The sequence below is a fragment of the Trachurus trachurus genome, assembly GCF_905171665.1.
Source record: "Trachurus trachurus genome assembly, chromosome: 11".
NCBI lineage: Eukaryota > Metazoa > Chordata > Actinopteri > Carangiformes > Carangidae > Trachurus > Trachurus trachurus.
In genome coordinates, this window is record NC_139904.1 from 4346295 (window position 1) to 4365485 (window position 19191).

The 19191-nt window shown below is 39.5% G+C and overlaps 1 protein-coding gene across 2 annotated transcripts; it reads left to right on the top strand.

Moving 5' to 3' along the window:
• The first annotated feature begins 2479 nt into the window (after positions 1–2479).
• Positions 2480–8026, top strand: LOC310993287 (transcription and mRNA export factor ENY2-2-like). Of its 2 annotated transcripts, none has more exons than XM_083981603.1 (5): positions 2480–2526; positions 2640–2710; positions 2820–2890; positions 4093–4167; positions 7800–8026. In XM_083981603.1, exons 2-5 carry the CDS (start codon positions 2643–2645, stop codon positions 7874–7876), a joined length of 291 nt encoding a protein of 96 aa, XP_083837729.1. In that variant the 5' UTR covers positions 2480–2526; positions 2640–2642; the 3' UTR covers positions 7877–8026. The 2 variants fall into 2 exon arrangements, with proteins under 2 accessions (XP_083837729.1, XP_083837730.1); XM_083981604.1 differs by having other exon boundaries at positions 2488–2561.
• The last annotated feature ends 11165 nt before the right edge of the window (positions 8027–19191 follow it).

Below are 19191 nucleotides of genomic sequence, written 5' to 3' on the forward strand. Positions count from 1 at the left end.
TCCACACGGCGCCATTTTAGGAGCGGACACGACGCGCCCGGTGGCTGATGGGAAGTGGAGTCAAAGCTACTAAACCGTCTTTGCTCTATCTACAGTTTATAAACTCATAAAGTTTTGATCACCATTACTGAAAGTATGGTCTTATTCTTAAATGTTGAATGTAAAAAATAAGGAAGTTAATAACGTAATAAAATTGCTGTGTCTGTTGGGTAAATTTCACCTACACAAAGCCAGATTTCTCCAGTCTATGCCAAATGAAACTTTATTTTATGTGGAACATACATCATTTTATGACTCTGTCTGTAAAATATTTAAAAACAAGAAAGCTTTGAAGACATCCAGTCTTATGGAAAAGATTATGGTCCATATTACTAGATAAAATCTCTACTGTTTTTGTTTTGTTTTGTTTTCCAATTTTTGCATGTATTTATTTTCTGGCTCTTTATTGTTCATGATTTGGGAGCCCTAACCCTATAATTATCCTTTTGGTTATGCATATGGATACATTGTATTTTTCATTTTTATTCATTTATCTATTTATTTATTTATTATTTCATTTTTATTTATTTTTTTATTTTTTTATTTCATTTACTTATTTTTATCAAGCTCTGCTATATGTATTATGCACTCTCTGTACTTTAGTGTTGTTTCATGTTTGTATAATGTCATGTTTGTATGTTTCAAATGTGATAATAACGTTTGTTTTAAAAAAAAACAGTTTATAAACCGTCTCTGGTGGAGTTCAGGGTTTATTTTGGTGAAACTTCCCGAGTGTATCACTTACATTACATTACAGACAGAAGTTTAAATATGTAAATGAGGCAATAGCTAATTAAATATGCACTAATTTGCATATATTTCCTGAACAGAAATCTAAACAATGCATAAAGCCCCTTTCAAAATTCTTGTTTTATTTTGTTGACATATTAGAGTCAGAAGTTTTTACAAAGGAGGATTTTTGATATGTCTTTTTATCACTCTGTAAATGAGAAAATACTGTCACCAGCCCTTAAAAAAAACAAAAAACAAAAAAACATTTGTCATGTTTTTAGTAATAAAATGTTGTATAAATCCGGCTGTGAATGATATATCAACAAACCCCTCTGTAAAAACCTTTTTTTATAAAGTTAAAATGTTTTTTTTTAAGTCATTACTTTCTTTAAATTAACTTTATTTACGCAAAGTAGTGGACAAGGCAACTGTCAATACAAACAAGGTAATGCATAATAGTGCAGGAATCACATAAAGAGAGCGACAGAGAGAAAAAATAAAATAAATTCAAGATAAAATAAATAATAATAATTAGAAAAACAATAGATCACAAGTCAAATTCATGACACAAAGCTAATGTTTTTTGTTTCACAGAGGGTTTTTTTCTCTTTATTTAAAGGTGATAGCTACAAGTTTAATTCCTTCTGGCCAGTAGGTGTAGAACTCACTGCCTGCTCTCGCTCCAACCTTCCATTTTACTGGTTGCCAGTTACAGCAGTAGCTAAAGTTCTAATGCTGTTGCCACAGAGATCATTCCATGCCGACCGTAACCAGATGTAAATATTTACATATTTCGGACCCGCCAAAATTTATTAAACAATTATTTATATACTATTTAAAAATAATTCAGTAAAATTAATACTTTTATTCTGCACCCCTCTAGACATTCTGTGGATGCATTATTTTTGAAAAATGTATCCTTTTGATGAAAAAGTTGTAGCTATGACCTTTAAGTGTTCAAAGTGTACAAAAAGTGTCAAACACAGTGTCAGAAACATAACACAACACGAGAGCTGCCTGTTTCATATTCAGAAAGACAATGAATAAAATAAATAAATACAGCAAGGATCTCATTCAAATTAGTAGAAAATGAAGAAAATTAAACAAACAAAAATAAATAAATATTGTCATGTCAATACATAGGTGTGTAGTAATCATTGTTAACATAAATTCCATTAAATACCAGGAAGTAATATCTTTTCATAGTTTTTTTTTTTAAATTCTTTATTCAAAACTTTGTTTCACAATACAAAAACAGTTTTTCATGGTAAAATGCAATTAATAAAGCACATTTATATTATACGCCAGGGGGAATTTATAAGTTTACAAAAACATTTTCAAGTTTTCACATATATTGATAGTCTTCGCTTTCTGGTTGTTTGAAAATTTGATGGAGGTTATGTATTGCTTGAGCTCACCGTTAAAAGCAGTAAAGAAAGGTTTTTTTTAAATGAACTTACATTTGTGAATATGACATTTTGCCATTAAAATAATAAGGTTGATAATAAAAGTTATGTTAGCTTTTTCCTTGTTTTTTTTTTTCAAACAGAACATTCCTCCAAAACAAAATAAAATCACCTTTTCATAGTTGAAACCTTTTCATAGTTGGTATCTCTTTTTAATCACTCTGCAAATGACGTAAAGGAAGCGGAACTATTAAATCGTTCCGCCCGGTGGTGACAGTTTCAGGACGGAGCGCTAGTGCGGACGGACCGTGTAGCTCTCCCCAGCTGATCCATCCCATCCCGACAAAAGGTACCGTCCTCCCGGCCCGGCCGCTCCGTTAAACGGTATTTAACGTGTGTTTTATCTGTCAAGCAGGTTATGGGATGTGCAGTGACGTGATGTTTCCTCCGTGTCTCCGTCAGATCATGAGCAAAGACTCCCAGATGAGAGCCGCCATCAACCACAAGCTCATAGAGATGGGGGAGCGCGAGCGGTGAGAGACCCTGCTCTGATTGGCTCCTGTCTTTCTGTCTGTTTTTAATTTATATCTTTATTATTATTAGTAGTAGTATTTTTACTATTATTATTATTATTATTATTAGGTTGAAGGAGCTGCTGAGGGCGAAGCTGGTGGAGTGTGGATGGAAGGACCAGCTGAAGGCTCACTGCAAAGGTAGCTACACTCTCTCTGTGTGTGTGTGTGTGTGTGTGTGTGTGTGTGTGTGTGTGTGTGTGTGTGTGTGTGTGTGTGTGTGTGTGTGTTTATATAAACTTTATTTCAGACACAGGTCCATATCACAATCAAACAATATAAATAGTACAAAAATAAAAAGAAAGTACAAAAATACATTTCATAGAGTAGACTATTGCACCAATGCCACTTTTACTTTGCCTAGAAGTGAATCGGTAGCAGCTTTTCAATGGGCTTACTAGTAGAGCCTCAATTATGTGATTCTCTGATTTGTCGAGGCGACACATACAACTAAACATCAACTGTCTTAAAAGTGCCTCACAGGTTGGCACTGTTTATTTATTTCCCATATCAGAAAGTAAACAAAAAAAAAGATATAGCCTAACATATAGAATCCAAGACAATGTGATGGAGAAATGCCATAAAAAAAACCCTCCAGGGGCTTGTAGGGTGGTATTCTCTGACTACAGTTCTAAGCTATAACTGTGCATACATTTGTGTGAAGTACAAAAAACGTTTATACATAATAAATACAAAGAAAGAAAAAGGCTCGCACACACAAGCCTTTTTCTTTCTTTTTAATTCTTGCATTTTTTGGCTCAGCACCTGCCCAAAGTTTTTGGTACGGATGTGCGTGTGACCTCTCCTTTTTTTGATATACATAATAAATACAAACATGGTTTAACATGAATTAATATTGTACAATGCAATACAAAAGCTTGATTTTAAAAAAATATGGTAAAAAAAAAAACATATAAAGTAATCCCAGTTTAGATAGGCAGACCATGTGGAAAGTATTGACTGGTTAGCAGAAGTGTCTTTAGTGCTCTCCTAAATAGTTGTAAAGATAACTTTAAAATATGTACAGGTAATGAATTCCATATTCTAGGCCCACGATAAAGAACCGTAAACTAATAAACCAATCTGAAGATGATTGACTTGATAAACACTGAGGAGACCAGACTATAAAGGCTGTGAAGAATGTCTTTGATGAGCACAACTTATTATTCTTACTGCTCTTTTCTGAAGATATAGGGTATAAGGTATATGGGCTAATAGTTTGGTCAGTGCTGGCCCAGGTGAAATTACAATAATTTATATATGGATAAACCATTGCATTATAATATAACATAATGGCAATTGGCAACCTCAGTGTTGTAACCATGGTGACCTGCTGTGTGCAGATGTGATCAGAGAAAAGGGGCTGGAGCACGTCACAGTGGAGGACCTGGTCACAGAAGTCACACCGAAAGGCAGAGGTAGGACACACACACACACACACACACACACACACACACACACAGGGTTCCCACTTGTCCTGGAAAACCTGGAAAACTTGGAAAATGGTTGACCAATTTTCCAGTCATTAAAAACACATGGAAAATGAGAAAAAAAAGTAAAATGTCCTGAAAAATGATTTGCCACATCAGCTACCAGAGCTCTGTTTTCTGTTTTCAGACTCACTAAGGATTTATTCTCTAAAAAAAGAAAAAAGTGCAGAGTGAGAAAACTAGAGACTTGGAGTTGACGAGTGTTTCCAGTGTTTGTGTCGGTCTATGATAAATTCATAGGAATTTCTAAGCATGTAACTGTAAGAGATTATTGCATAACTTAGAGTTAAATCAGACTTGTGGGGCTGAGAGAGGAAGAAACATAGAAACAAAAATGTACAAAATAAGGTAAAACTGTCGAGACTGTAGCCGCTGAAAATGTCCTGGAAAATGATTTCAAGAAAAGAGTGGGAACCCACTGACAGACACACACACACAGACACAGGCAACAGACACCAGGGGGAGGAACACACACACACACACACACACACACACTGAGCAGCAGCAGCAGAGACTCAGAGTTTAGATCTGGACTCTGGTGGAGACGTCAGAGCTTCAGGTTTATTTGTCTCCTCCATCATGTGATGTGATGTGAAGTGAAACAGTAAAACAATGTTGTTGTTGTGTAAAGAAGTCGCAGGATAAAAGAACAACAACAGAATAGACACACAACAGAATTGATCAAACATGGAGGTGAACTCCTGAGAGTGAAGATGAGCTGCAGCTCTCATTAGGAACAACAGAGGGCGCTGTGAGCTGCTTTAACTGGGAGTTTGCTGGGGGTAAATCTCAGCCAGGGCTCCCAAAGGGCTGAAGCTGAAGCTGAATCTGAAGCCGGCCTTGTGTTCATGAGTAATGAAGTGAGACAGACTCCAGTCGTCTCGTTCCTGATGTGAAGAACAAACTAAACCTGCAGCGTTGAACCCACTCTCTGTTGTACAGTTTGTCATGTTTGTGTTTACACTCTGATGTGTTGTTGTACTGTGATGTTTTACACTAATATTATTATTATTATTATTATTAATAATGATAATAACAACATTCTGCTTCATGTCCAGTGTTGATGTGGTTCAGACTACGGTGGCCCTGAGGACTCAAACACAGCAAACACACAAAAACACAAAGTCAGAAAGTCAGAAAACACTTTCATCACCATGACGACACGAGAGCCTCAATAGAGTGCCGAAGCGGAAGCAGGAAGTAACGGTCCCCATGGGTCCTCAATTCGAAAAAAGTCTCCATATAAATGAACGGGACTCCAAGTTTTATTTTGTGATCCGATTGAATTGCGCCATGAGAAAAAGATATGACCTCTACCTGTTTAAAACATCACGTTTCATGAAGAGAAATCAGCAGTTTGTTGTAAAACTATTGTAAAATAAAATTCGGAAGAATCCGTAACCAGAAAGACTACAAGTCGCGTAGGTGACGTCACACACCAAATGCCGCCCTTTCCCGTGTCAGTTGGTGACGTATTTTTTGTGAGACACAGATCTGTAGTCCGCAGAGCGTCGTCACACTAAATACATTCTTCTGTTGCCGTTTTACAATAAACTGCTGATTTCTCTTCATGAAACGTGATGTTTTAAACAGGTAGAGGACATATTTTTTTGTCATGGCGCAATTCAAACGGATCACGAAATAAAATTTGGAGTCCCGTTCATTTCTATGGAGCCTTTTTTCGAATTGAGGACCCATGGGGCCGTTACTTCCTGCTTCTGCTTTGGCTCTCTATGACACAACCAAGCAGAGGTCAGGTTTGACCTTTGACCTTTCAACATGCCGGACGTTCTCTCTCTTTCTCTCTCTCCTCTGTTTCTCTTTCTTTCTTTCTCCTCTCTTTCTTTCTTTCTTTCTCCCTTCTCTCTTTCTCTCTCTTCTCTGTTTCTCTTTCTTTCTTTCTCCTCTCTTTCTTTCTTTCTTTCTTTCTTTCTTTCTTTCTTTCTTTCTTTCTTTCTTTCTTTCTCCCTTCTCTCTTTCTTTCTCCTCTCTTTCTTTCTCATTCTTTCTCCCTTCTCTCTTTCTCCTCTCTTTCTCTCTCTGTTTCTCTCTCTCCTCTCTTTCTTTCTCTCTCTCTGTTTCTCTCTCTCTCTCTATCTCCTCTCTCTCTCTCTCTACACGTGTGCCTGAGCCGGTCCGACCCTCTTAATTGTCCCCTGGAAACAAAACGCTCACAGAGTCCTTTGTGTTGATGGCTCGTCGTCGTGCGTCGTCATGGTGATAAAGATGATGGGGAATTTGCTTTGTGTTTTGTTCTATTGTGTGTTTGTCTGTTTTTGTGTGTGTGTGTCCATGTCCATGTCCCCTCCGGGCCTCCGTAGATCTAAATCACATCAGTCTGACACGAAACTGTAACAGGAGAAGTCAAAGTGTTAATCTCCACCTGTCAGAGGAACCGTTTGTCTGTTACAGGGTTGCTACAGCTTAAGCCAAGTTAAATTTAAAACTTTTAAAGACTTTTTTTAAAGCCACTTGAAATGAATTTTAAGACCGACTTCATAATAAACACAAATGCAGAAAAAAGAGAAAAAGAAACATCAATTACATAGGGTTAGGGACAATTTAACCCACTTTCCTATGTGATCCAAGGTAAAGTGACTGCTACATGAACATTGGATTGTGTCTCTTTCCAGCTGTCCTTTCAAAATAAATGCATAAAAAGTCCGAAAAAAAAAAAAAACACTGACTCGGGAGCTGGTGGCGGTGAGAGATTTAGCGTTGACGGCCGCCACTAACTTCTCTGTCGAAATGCTACCAATTATTTTGAGATTTGAGACTAATTATAATCATAAAATACCACTTACCATGTGTTAACATTTTTAAGACTTTTGAAAAATTGATTTAAGACATTTTAATGCCAATTAAGGCCTTGTTTTTAGATTAAAGCAGAAGTAAGTGATATATTTGTGTTAATATAAGTCTTAAATAGTTATATCTTCCGACAGCAATCACTTACATAGAGTGTTTGGACCGAAACACGGGTCTGTCAGTCACTCTGCTCTGAGCCGAGGAGAAAACATTTATCGTATCCTACAGTTTTTATCCAATGAGGAGAGAGAACGGCATGCAGGGCTGTGTGTGCAGCCAAGGGATGCGCCTGAATGTGGTGACGTAGGGACGAGGACCAATAGATCCATGACGAGGGCGGGGGCTGCTAACTCCATCGGCTGACAAGAAGTTATGGTGCGTTCAAGGCAACTCGTAACTCGTGTTTTTCCGACCTGTGAAGTCGTTCCAGTTCGATCTGGTACGAGTTCACGGGTCGGAAGTTACGAGTGGCCGTTATAGTGACTTTCACCGGTAAAACAGGTCGGAAAAACACGAGTGGGTTGCCTGGAACGCTACAAAGTCGTTAGTCGTGACTTGAAGCTGTAATTTACGGTTTCAAAAGCCTGCCTGGAACGCAGCATTAGCCAAAACGACCGGATCACTTACTTCTGCTTTAATGAATTCAATGCCTTTTAAGACTTTTTAAGGATCCGTAAGAACCCTGTTGTTTGTCTGACTCCTTCTCCTCCTCTTCCTCCTCCTCTTCTCCTCCTCTTCCTCCTCCTCTGCAGCGCTCGTCCCCGACAGCGTGAAGAAGGAGCTGCTGCAGAGAATCCGAGCGTTTCTAGCTCAACACGCCACTTTGTGAAGGACACAACGTTTTTTTTTCTTTTCTTTTCTTTTGTTTAGTTTTTTTTACTGTAAAACTCTCGGATCGTCAGATGTTTGTTCTCATTGTGAACTTTTTTGCTCAAGTGTTATTTTTATTTTCTATCGTGTGTTTTTCATATTGATTTTAGTTTGTTATTATGCAGCAGACAACAACAAAAATAATGATAATAATAAAGTCATGCCTATTTTTGGTCACATTCTGCTTCATGTCCAGTGTTGATGTGGTTCAGACTACGGTGGCCCTGAGGACTCAAACACAGCAAACACACAAAGTCAGAAAACACTTTCATCACCATGACGACACGAGAGCCTCAATAACACGACGAAGCAGAGGTCAGGTTTGACCTTTGACCTCTGAACATGCAGGATGTTCTCTCTCTTTCTCTCTCCTCTGTTTCTCTTTCTTTATCCTCTCTCTATCTCTCTTTCTCTCCTCTCTCTCCATCTTTCTTTCTTTCTCCCCTCTCTCTTTCTTTCCCCTCTCTCTCATTATTTCTTTCTCCTCTCTCTATCTCTCTTTCTCTCCTCTCTCTCTATCTTTCTTTCTTTCTCATCTCGGCGGACCGGGATATCCTGGGTGCGGGCTTAACTATGGAGGAACTGAGCGCTGCCGTGTCACAGATGGCATCTGGCAGAGCTCCAGGATTCGACGGTTTGCCATCAGATTTTTTTAAGCATTTTTGGAGTGTGTTGGGACAGGACTTGTTGGATGTTTTTGGACAGTGTTGTGAGGATGGGACACTTCCTGCCTCCTGTAGACGTGCAGTCCTCTCGCTGCTTCCCAAGAAGGGAGATTTGACTCTTTTAAAGAACTGGAGGCCTGTGGCCCTTCTATGCACGGACTACAAGATATTGTCCAAAGTTCTATCTAATAGACTGAAGAACTTTCTTCAGGTGGTGGTTGGAGCGGACCAATCATACTGTGTCCCGGATAGGTCCATAATGGACAATTTGTTTTTAATGAGAGATGTGTTTGATGTGTGTGAAAGGGATAGTTTGAAGGTTGGGATCATTTCCATTGATCAAGAGAAGGCGTTTGATCGTGTGGACCACTCTTTTTTGTTTTCTACCCTGCAGTCCTTTGGTGTTGGGGAGGGGTTTTTGTCCTGGGTGAAACTGCTGTACAGTGGGGCCTCTTGTATGGTGAGGGTGGGGGGAGGGCTGAGCTGTCCAATACCGATTGGTAGGGGGATCAGACAGGGCTGCCCCATCTCAGGTCTGCTCTATAGTCTGGCAGTTGAGCCCCTCATTTGTAGGCTAAGGAATAGGTTAAAGGGACTGTCCCTGTCACCACAGGCCCCCCCTGTTATCGTTTCGGCTTACGCTGACGATGTAAATGTCCTGGTAGGGGACCAGGAGGACATTGAAGAGTTGCAGCAGAGTTTGGGTATTTACGAGAGGGCAGCATCAGCAAGAGTGAACTGGGGGAAGAGTGAGGCTTGCTTGGTAGGGCAGTGGAGGAGGGGGGCAATCCCTGATCTACCAGGGAACCTCCAATGGGGGAGCAGGGGTCTGAAGGTGCTGGGCTTGTTTTTAGGCAGCGAGGACTTTGAGAGGCAGAACTGGGTGGGAGTGCTGGACAAGGTGAGAGCTCGGCTGTCTAAATGGAAATGGTTGCTCCCTCAGCTGTCCTACAGGGGGAGAGCTCTGATCGTCAACAACCTGGTTGCCTCGGCGCTCTGGCACAGACTGACTGTGTTGGTGCCACCACCAGGCCTGGTGGAGGAAGTGCAGCGGCTCCTGGTGGACTTCTTTTGGTCGGGTCAGCACTGGATAAGGGCATCGGCCCTTTACCTCCCTGTGGCAGAGGGAGGGCAGGGGCTGGTGGACATCCTGTCCAGGACAGCAGCTTTCAGGCTCCAGACGGCGCAGAGGCTGCTGTACGGTGGGGGACATGGCTGGGTTTCCACCGCTCTGCTGCTGCTCAGGAGGGCTGGGGGGCTTGGCCTGGACAGGCAGCTCTTTCTGCTTAAACAAGCAGATTTGACCGGACTGGCACCTTTCTATAGGTCAGTGATCAACGCTTGGCACATCCTGGAGGTCACACGGAGCCCTGACCTCAGGCCAGGGATGTGGCTGTTGGAGGAGCCGCTGGTTTACAACGACTTTTTTAGCAACACCATGGTCTCTTCTTCCACCACACTCAGGACTAAGTTCATTGAGGCCGGAGTCACCAAACTGGGACATCTGGTGGGGGCGTCGCTGGACCAGCTTGGTGGCGTCCTGAACATCAGGTCCTCCAGAGTCCTGAGGAACATCATGGACGAGGTCTGGGGGTCTTTGTCACCAGCACAGAGGGGCTTTGTGCACAGGATGGCTGGGCAGTGGTCTGATGGTGTGGGTCATGGTTTCCCGGAGCTGGAGGTCAGTCCTGCCGTCCAGGGATGGAGGGAAGACAGTGGACTCCTCCTTTCCTTCATGTCTCCATCTCTCGGCACCTTTGCTGCATGTGGGAAGAAGCAGCTGTACCAGGTGTGCGTAAAGGTGCTGAATTTCCGCTCCCTGGCCAACGTCAGGGCGTCGAGGTGGACAGAGGGGTTGCTTTCGGACTTTTCCCCTAAAGGCAGCTGGCGGGTCCTGTATAAGCCTCCTGTGGAGAAGCGTGTAGCTGATCTACAGTGGAGGATTATACATGGAGCAATAGCTACGAACAGACACAGAGCTCACCTTGATCCAAGCGCTGGGGAGGAATGTCCCTTCTGCACTCAGAGGGAGACCCTGGAGCACCTGGTGGTCCAGTGTCCTCGGCTGGAGGAACTGTTTAGGCAGCTGAAGCAGTGGGTGGAGGCACTGGGGGAGGTGTTCTCTTTTCCTTTGTTTGTGTTTGGGCCAAAATATCAGGCCAGGAAAAAAGGGGTTTTGGTTTTAATCAATTTTATCTTTGGCGCAGCTAAACTGGCCATGTGGAGGACGAGGAAGCAGCAGATGTTGGGGCAGGGCGGGACCGGGGTGGTGCAGAGCCTGAAGAGGGTGGTGGCAGCCCGTCTGAGGGTAGAGCACACTTTTTACTGCCTGACCAGTAACCTGGAGCAGTTCAGAGCGCAGTGGGGGATTAAAGGGGTTCTATGCTCTGTGTCCGAGGAGGGGGGTTTGGTTCTGAACTTTTAGGTGTGTGTGTGGTTGTGTGAAAGGCTGTGAGATAATGTATTATTAAGGATGGTTTTATGAATAAGGAAGTGTAACTAATTAAAATTGGAGTTTTAAAATCAAAAATCTCATCTCTCTCTTTCTTTCTCCCCTCTCTCTCTCTTTATTTCTTTCTCCTCTCTCTATCTCTCTTTCTTTCTCCTCTCTCTCTATCTTTCTTTCTCCTCTCTCTCTTTCTTTCTCCTCTCTCTATCTTTCTTTCTTTCTCTCGTTCTTTCTTTCCCCTCTCTCTCTTTATTTATTTCTCCTCTCTCTATCTCTCTTTCTCTCTCTCCTCTGTTTCTCTTTCTTTCTCCTCTCTATCTCTCTTTCTCTCCTCTCTCTCTATCTTTCTTTCTTTCTCATCTCTCTCTTTCTCTCTTTCTTCCCTCTCTCTCTCTCTTTATTTCTTTCTCCTCTCTCTATCTCTCTTTCTTTCTCCTCTCTCTCTTTCTTTCTCCCCTCTCTCTCTCTCTTTATTTCTTTCTCCTCTCTCTATCTCTCTTTCTTTCTCCTCTCTCTATCTTTCTTTCTTTCTCTCGTTCTTTCTTTCTCCTCTCTCTATCTCTCTTTCTTTCTTTCTCCTCTCCTCTCTCTCTTTCTTTCTCTCCTCTCTATCTATCTATCTTTCTTTCTCCCCTCTCTCTCTTTATTTCTTTCTCCTCTCTCTATCTCTCTTTCTTTCTCCTCTCTCTATCTTTCTTTCTTTCTCTCGTTCTTTCTTTCTCCTCTCTCTATCTCTCTTTATTTCTTTCTCCTCTCTCTATCTCTCTTTCTTTCTCCTCTCTCTCTCTATCTTTCTTTCTTTCTCTCGTTCTTTCTTTCTCCTCTCTCTCTATATTTCTTTCTTTCTCCTCTCTCTGTATCTCTCTTTCTTTCTCCTCTCTCTCTCTCTCTCTATCTTTCTTTCTTTCTTTCTCCTCTCGTTCTTTCTTTCTTTCTTTGTCCTCTCTATTTCTTTCTCCCCTCTCTCTATCTTTCTTTATCATCTCTTTCTTTCTTTCTTTCTCCTCTCTTTTAATAATAAAAATGATAATAATAAAGTGATGCCTATTTTTGGTCAGTGTGGGGTCTCCTCGTCTCCTCGTGCAGAAGCAGAATAAACCGGTTCGACCCGTTCCTGTTCCTGCAGCTGGTCCAGGTTCAGAGAAATGCAGCTCGATCTGATTCTCCGCTTTGAACGTTGGACACAAAGCGATTAGAGCTAAAAATAATGTTGGAATGACAGAAATGTCTTTGTGTCCTTTAAATCGTTTTGGGGAGCGTTACGTCAAGCAGAGAAAAAGACTTTTCTGTCAGTCAAAGAGTTTTTATTCACATGAGAGAGACAGTAAAGACGGAGAGACAAAAGAGACAAAGACTTGAGGATCTAATGAGAGGATTAAGGACAGAGAGAAGAGCCCGAGGCAAAGTCTTTCTGTTCCCAGCTCCTCTCATTAAATCTAACACGTGTTTTCTTTTACAAGTTGAATGTTTAATCATTTCTAAAAGAAAATAAACTGGACGACGTGTTCACACAGAAAAAAAAAACATTTAAAAAAGGGTTGGGGACACGTTTCAACCTTTTATTATCATTGTTTCATCATTTAACAACAATATAATAATCTCACTTTGTTACTTTTCTTTGTTTAGTAACTAGAGGACCTGATTTAATACATAGATTAAATATAAAAATTCAAATGAGTTCATTTAGAGTGAACTTCATAGTTGCAAACTTAATTTTTTAAAGTTGTGATCAGTAATAGGGTTGGTACTGTAATAAATAATTACATCAACTTAATTTTACATGTAATAAATAAAAGTTGACTTGATAATAAACTGTCCTCAGGATTTCAACACGTCTGGACGATGTGTCGGCTGAAGAAACTCCATATCAACGACGACATTACATGGTGAGAATCATTTCATTTGCATCTAAAAGTTTAAAGGGATAGTTCACCTAAAATTGAAATTTCACTCATTATCTACTCACCCTCATGTGGACTAAGGGCTGGGAGAAGTTTCAGAGTCCTCCGTGGCTTCTCTGAGTTACAGGGGGTCTCGGCGTACAGTAGCAGTGCATGTACAAATAACGGTTGCAAATGGATACCAACTGTCTTCGTAACAAAAAGACACACCAAAAAACATCCAAATACCTCCATGCTGCTCGTATGTAATGTCCGTCTTGTATTGAAGCCCCGAAATGCGAAATTGTCCCGAAAAAAATTAAATAAGTCTATATTTCAAGCTTGTTTGTAGCAGAAGCTCCTCTTCCTGGTCCGTCCAAATTTGACGAACCAGGAAGAGGAGCTTCTGCTACAAACAAGCTTGAAATATAAGAGAGTATATAGACTTATTGAGCAGCTCACGGCTCTGCTCCGCCGTTCTAAAAATAGCTTGCACCGACAATTAAAGGTAAGAACCTACTGCTATGACTATAGGGATTATGGCAATGGGCCAATTTGCCAGAATGTTGAACTATCCCTTTAAGTCGGACTAATGGACACAAAAATAAAGAAATGTATGGTCAGAAATAGAAAGTCGGACAGACGTCATGCGCCCACGCTGAGGAACATCCATGTATTGTGGAGTCCACATATGAAAATACATGAGTTTCTATTTATAAACTGCAGTTTCAGCACTAATATATTATTTATAGAACATCTTCCTCCCACAGAAGCTGAAAACAAACCACAAAAAGACGTGTGGTCTGTGAAGAAACAGATGATTTTCATTAAAGTTGTAGCTGTGACTGAAATTAGAAAACATTACGTCACATGGTCAAACTAGCAAAACGACACACGTCAAGTTAAAGAAGCAAGAAGCAAATTCATGACTTTATTAGATGTAAATGAAATGAAATCCTTAGGTCAATGTTTTATTTTAAACCCATTAACAATGACATTTAAGTTTAAATTACATGGAATATTAAAGCAGAAGCAAGTGATATATTTGTGTTAATATAAGTCTTAAATAGTTCTATCTTCCGACAGCAATCACTTACATAGAGTGTTTGGACCGAAACACGGGTCTCCCAGTCCCTCTGCTCTGCTCTGAGCCGAGGAGAAAACTTTTCTTGTATCCTACAAGTTTTATCCAATGAGGAGAGAGAACGGCATGAAGGGCTGTGTGTGCAGCCAAGGGATGCGCCTGAATGTGGTGATGTAGGGACGAGGACCAATAGATCCATGACGAGGGCGGGGGCTGCTAACTCCGTCGGCTGACAAGACGTTATGGTGCGTTCAAGGCAACCCGTAACTCGTGTTTTTCCGACCTGTGAAGTGGTACCAGTTCGATCTGGTACGACTTCACGGGTCGGAAGTTACGAGTGGCCGTTATAGTGACTTTCACAGGTAAAACAGGTCGGAAAAACACGAGTGGTTTCAAAAGCCTGCCTGGAACGCAGCATTAGCCAAAACGACCGGATCGCTTACTTCTGCTTTAAGTTGATGTAATTACCAACATTATTATTTTACCACAACTTAGGCTATAAAAAATTCTACTTTTGTAAGTTCATATGTTGCATCATCGGATCAATCAGTGCGTGCTTTTATTTTCTTAGAAAGTCATTTCCTGCTAAATAAAATGTAGTTCTTGTCGTCCTCAGACTCGTCGAGCAGCAACAACAACAGTTACACAATTTTGCCTTTGAGGAATTTGTTTTCTATGTAACAGTTCACAGGAAGTCACACACACCAACACACACACACACACACACACACACACACACACACACACTGAACCTGCTGGATCACGATGACTTCAGACTCGGCTGAGATTGTGTCACTTTATCCCGTCGACCTCGGGGTTTTAGGCTTCTGCCTTTGTGTGTTTCTCTTTCTGAAACAGTTTGTATCAGAAGGACAAAATGTTTTGTCTGACTTTTATTCAGTGTTTTGTTCTTCAGGTCTTTAAATCTGTCTAATGAACACATTGGAGCTCGTTTGGTTAATTGGTACAAGAAAAAAAACGTTATTAATACTTGATTTAACCAGGAGGTGACACATATGAAATATAAATTTGAACAGAGTCCAGCTCCTTTATCAGTTTATTTTTGCTGCAGCTTTAAAGGTTCAAACTCAGAAACTGATTCAGCAGCTCAGGAGGAGAAAAAAAAGAGACGAGAAACAAACTGTAGAATAATTATGATAAATTAAAAATACAAGATGGCCTATAAATGTGAGCAGATGTGTAAATATAAATTGTATAAATGAGAAGTTTGCTCTCTGATGAACTTTAACACAACAATCTGGGGCCACATGAAAAGTTTCTGCCACTTTCCTCATATTTATCCAAATGTATAAAAATCCTCGGGCGGTGAGAATATATGTGTACACATCTTTCAAACCGTGCGTAGCTGCTATATACTATCTTAGATGTGTTTTTCTTTCACTACACTGTGTTAATAATAATATAATGATAATGATCTTCAGATAAAGTCAGAACTTGAAGACAAGACTGTGATGTTACACAATCACACCTGCCACACCTGATCTGCACGACTTCAGGATGATGAGAGGAAAAAACACGTGAGAGTACACGTATAGTACATGTACTGAATACATACAGTACATATACAGTACATATAGGCCTCCAGTACATGTTCAGTATGTGTTGTTTTATAAATCTGACAGAAACACTGCATATGCATGTTTCCTGTTTGTTCGTACACAGATTTCTACACATTTGGCCGCTGGTCGTCATAGAGACTTGAGGTTTTGAGTTTTAAGCAGCAAAAAGAAAAACAGTCTTTAACATTCCTGCAACGTGTCGTACAACAGGTTAGCTGCCTTATGATGAAAACACAAAACACTCAGATATTAACACCAGACAACCAACTTGCTTCTTCTGTCATTTAACACCACATTATCGAGTCTCATCGAATGATATAATGAAAAATTACAGGTATTTGAAAGAAAAAAAGAAGAGAAAAATATTTTTTTTTAAATGAAAGATATTAATAATCACAATCTTAGAAACTGCTATACCCACAGAGATTAGTATAGGACCTCCATATACATTCAGATATGTGTTTAGCCTTCAGTATGTAAGTAATTCTTTCCAATCTGTCTTAACCATTGAGTGCTACTTGGTTTATGAATTCTTTTCCATAGCCTAATAATACAATGCAATGCAAGCTCATGTTATGGTCCAATAAAATAGATTTAGAAACAATCTCTTCAGTCATGACTCTTCTTCCCAGAACATGTTCATTATTCTGCACACTCAGTGATTTAAACTGAACCTTTATGGAGATGTTTCTGTTTTTATCTTTGCTGAGTGAAGCAGTGACTCAGTTCCTCAGCTCATCGACTCCTCCAGCCCCCGAGGCCTCTGACACTCAGGGAGGGGCCTGCACTGTATATATCCACATGCACATGTATGTAGCTACCACTTTGTTACCTTTATATTTATTATTATGGACGTCGCTGCTCTCCGTCTGTGTCTGCTGAAGACGTTTGATCTGAAAAGTTTCTTCAGTTCTGATAAAACTCAACAAACGTGTTTTGGGACGAGATGAGAAACGTCTTCAAGAGCCATTTATCATTATAATTATCATTATTTTTATTATGAATGAATGAGTTTATTTCGGTACATTTCAAGGCATCAAAAGGCTCCAGGTCAAAGCTTCCACCTTTTAACTTTACAAGATGAAACTCATCACAAAAAATGCAAAAACAATGAAGCACAAAAAATAGAAATTAACTGTATCTGTAAACTTGCATCAAAACACAATAACACACTGCAGCGCACAATCCATAATTAACAATTCAAGATCAATAAACTTAATTTTTCCATTGTTTAGCAAGAAATTACATAATTTTAATAAAGTTTTTAAAGCTGCTTGTGTTCAGGACAGTTGTTCCAGATGTTCAGTCCTTTAACTGTTATTCTTTACATTGGTTCAAGTCTTTGGTTTTTTAATGTTCCTCTCCCTCATTTTAAACAGAGTATTATTGTATGTTCAGGGTTAATTTTGGCCCCTCTGAGCCTCCGTACAACTGCTGCTGCTGCTGCTCCATCCCATCATGAGTCGGAGGGGAAACTGATTTATTCTGGTCTTTAAACAGGAAGTGATGTCATCAGAGTGTTGATCAACACTGTCTCAGTAATAATAATACCTATCATTATTAATTATGTTATTAATCTTTCTTCTTTGTGAGCACTTTTAAATCCAGGTTAAAAACATTTATCTTTTCATGTGCTTATAGCTGAGCACTTTTTAATACCTTTAAACTTATCTAACTTATTTTACTTTTTTATTCTTCTTTGCTTCTGTTTTTAACTTTTTTTGTTTTTATGCTGTTCTTTTTTTTTTTAATGTTTTGTCTTTATGTAAAGCACATTGAGTTGCCTTGGTATGTATGTATAGATAGATAGATAGATTTTGTTTCCACAACAATGAAATTAAAAGTGCATCTCCTGCAGTGCAAAAATTCATAAAAACATTTTTTTTTTAAACATAAAACACACATTAACCACTCATCATTACTTCTGCTTTAAGTGCAATCAGTGCATTGGGGTAAAAACTGTTCTTATATCTGTTTGTGGTACTGTAGCTTTAATGAAATGCGCTATATGAATAAAGATGCCTTGCCTTGCCTTGTATTGCAAACACCAACATTATTTATATTTCCTAATTAATAGTGTGAATAAGTGTGAATCTCAGTGAACACGTCACTCTGCTGTTATTGTAGTTTTATCAGATTCAGTCTCTTTGTTCTTTTTGTTCTTCAGTGTCGAGATAAAAAGATAAAAATCTACTTGAACTTGAAGCTGGAAAATTCACCCTGAAACCAAAAAAGTTCAGCTTCACTCGGAGGTTTTAAAGTGTTGCTGTCCTGTTGTTTTATTTTGTGTGTCTGTTGTTGTGTAACATTCAAGGACTCAGAGAATAAAGTCCAGTTCACACCTGAGTTTACTCACAAACATCTGCTGTTGATTCAGGAACAACTCCAGCTGCTTTGGTTTTCACACTTTCTGCTTTTTATAGTTCGACAACTTCTTCTTCCTCCTCCTCCTCACTGCAAAAACTCAAACTCTTACCAAGAATATTTGTCTTATTTCTAGTCAAAACAATCTCATTATACTTAAAATAAGACTCATCACATCAAAAGTAGCTTGTTTTTAGACACTTTTTACTTCTTTCAAGCAGATTTTCACTTGAAATAAGTAGAAAAATCTGATAGTGGAGCAAGTTTTTCTTCCTTATTACAAGCACAAAAAACTTGCTTGATTTTTCTACTTATTTCAAGTGAAAATTTGTTTGAAACAAGTGAAAATTATCTCAAAACAAGTTCATTTTTAGGTGATGAGTCTTATTTTAAGTGGAAAGAGATTAGTTTTGACTAGAAATGAGACAAATATTCTTGGAAAGATGTTGGGTTTTTGCAGCGCTCCTCCTCCTCCTCCTCCTCCTCCTCCTCTGACTCATCCTCTTTGTGTCTGTGTCTCAGTCTGTTGTTGGAATCAGTTCGACCACAGACTGAACCTGAGGCTCAGGTGCTTTGATGTGCTCAGGCTCCGCCCACTCGCAGGTAAAGGGGGCGTGGCCAAGCGGCTGTCCAGTATAAAGAGGTTGTGGTGTTCATTGGGCGCAGCAGCCTCTCTTTCTCTCCCTCTGCATCTGTGTGAGCTCCTGCTTCTTCCAACAGGTAAACGAGGTTTTCTACCTGACGACAGGTGAGTTTAACTTTGATTTATTTTTATAACATTTAAATATTTCCCATTGCTGCAGATGTAACTGTTTAATTCTTCACAGATATTTTTAATTCCCATCCTGATGAATCATCCTCCACTGCAAAAACTCCAAGAATACATAAAAACATTTCCAAGAATATTTTTCTTATTTCTTGTCAAAATGTCTCATTTCTAGTCAAAACTAATCTCTTTCCACTTAAAATAAGACTCATCACCTAAAAATCTACTTGTTTTTAGATCATTTTCACTTGTTTCAAACTAAATTTTCACTTGAAATAAGTAGAAAAATCTGCCAGTGAAAGTAAGTTTTTTGTTTGTAATAAGAAAGAAAAATTTGCTCCACTATCAGATTTTTCTACTTATTTCAAATGAAAATTAGCTTGAAAGAAGTAAAAAAAAGTGTCCAAAAACAAGCTGCTTTTTATGTGATGAGTCTTATTTTTAGTATAATTTGATTTGTTTTGACTAGAAATTACATTTTGACTA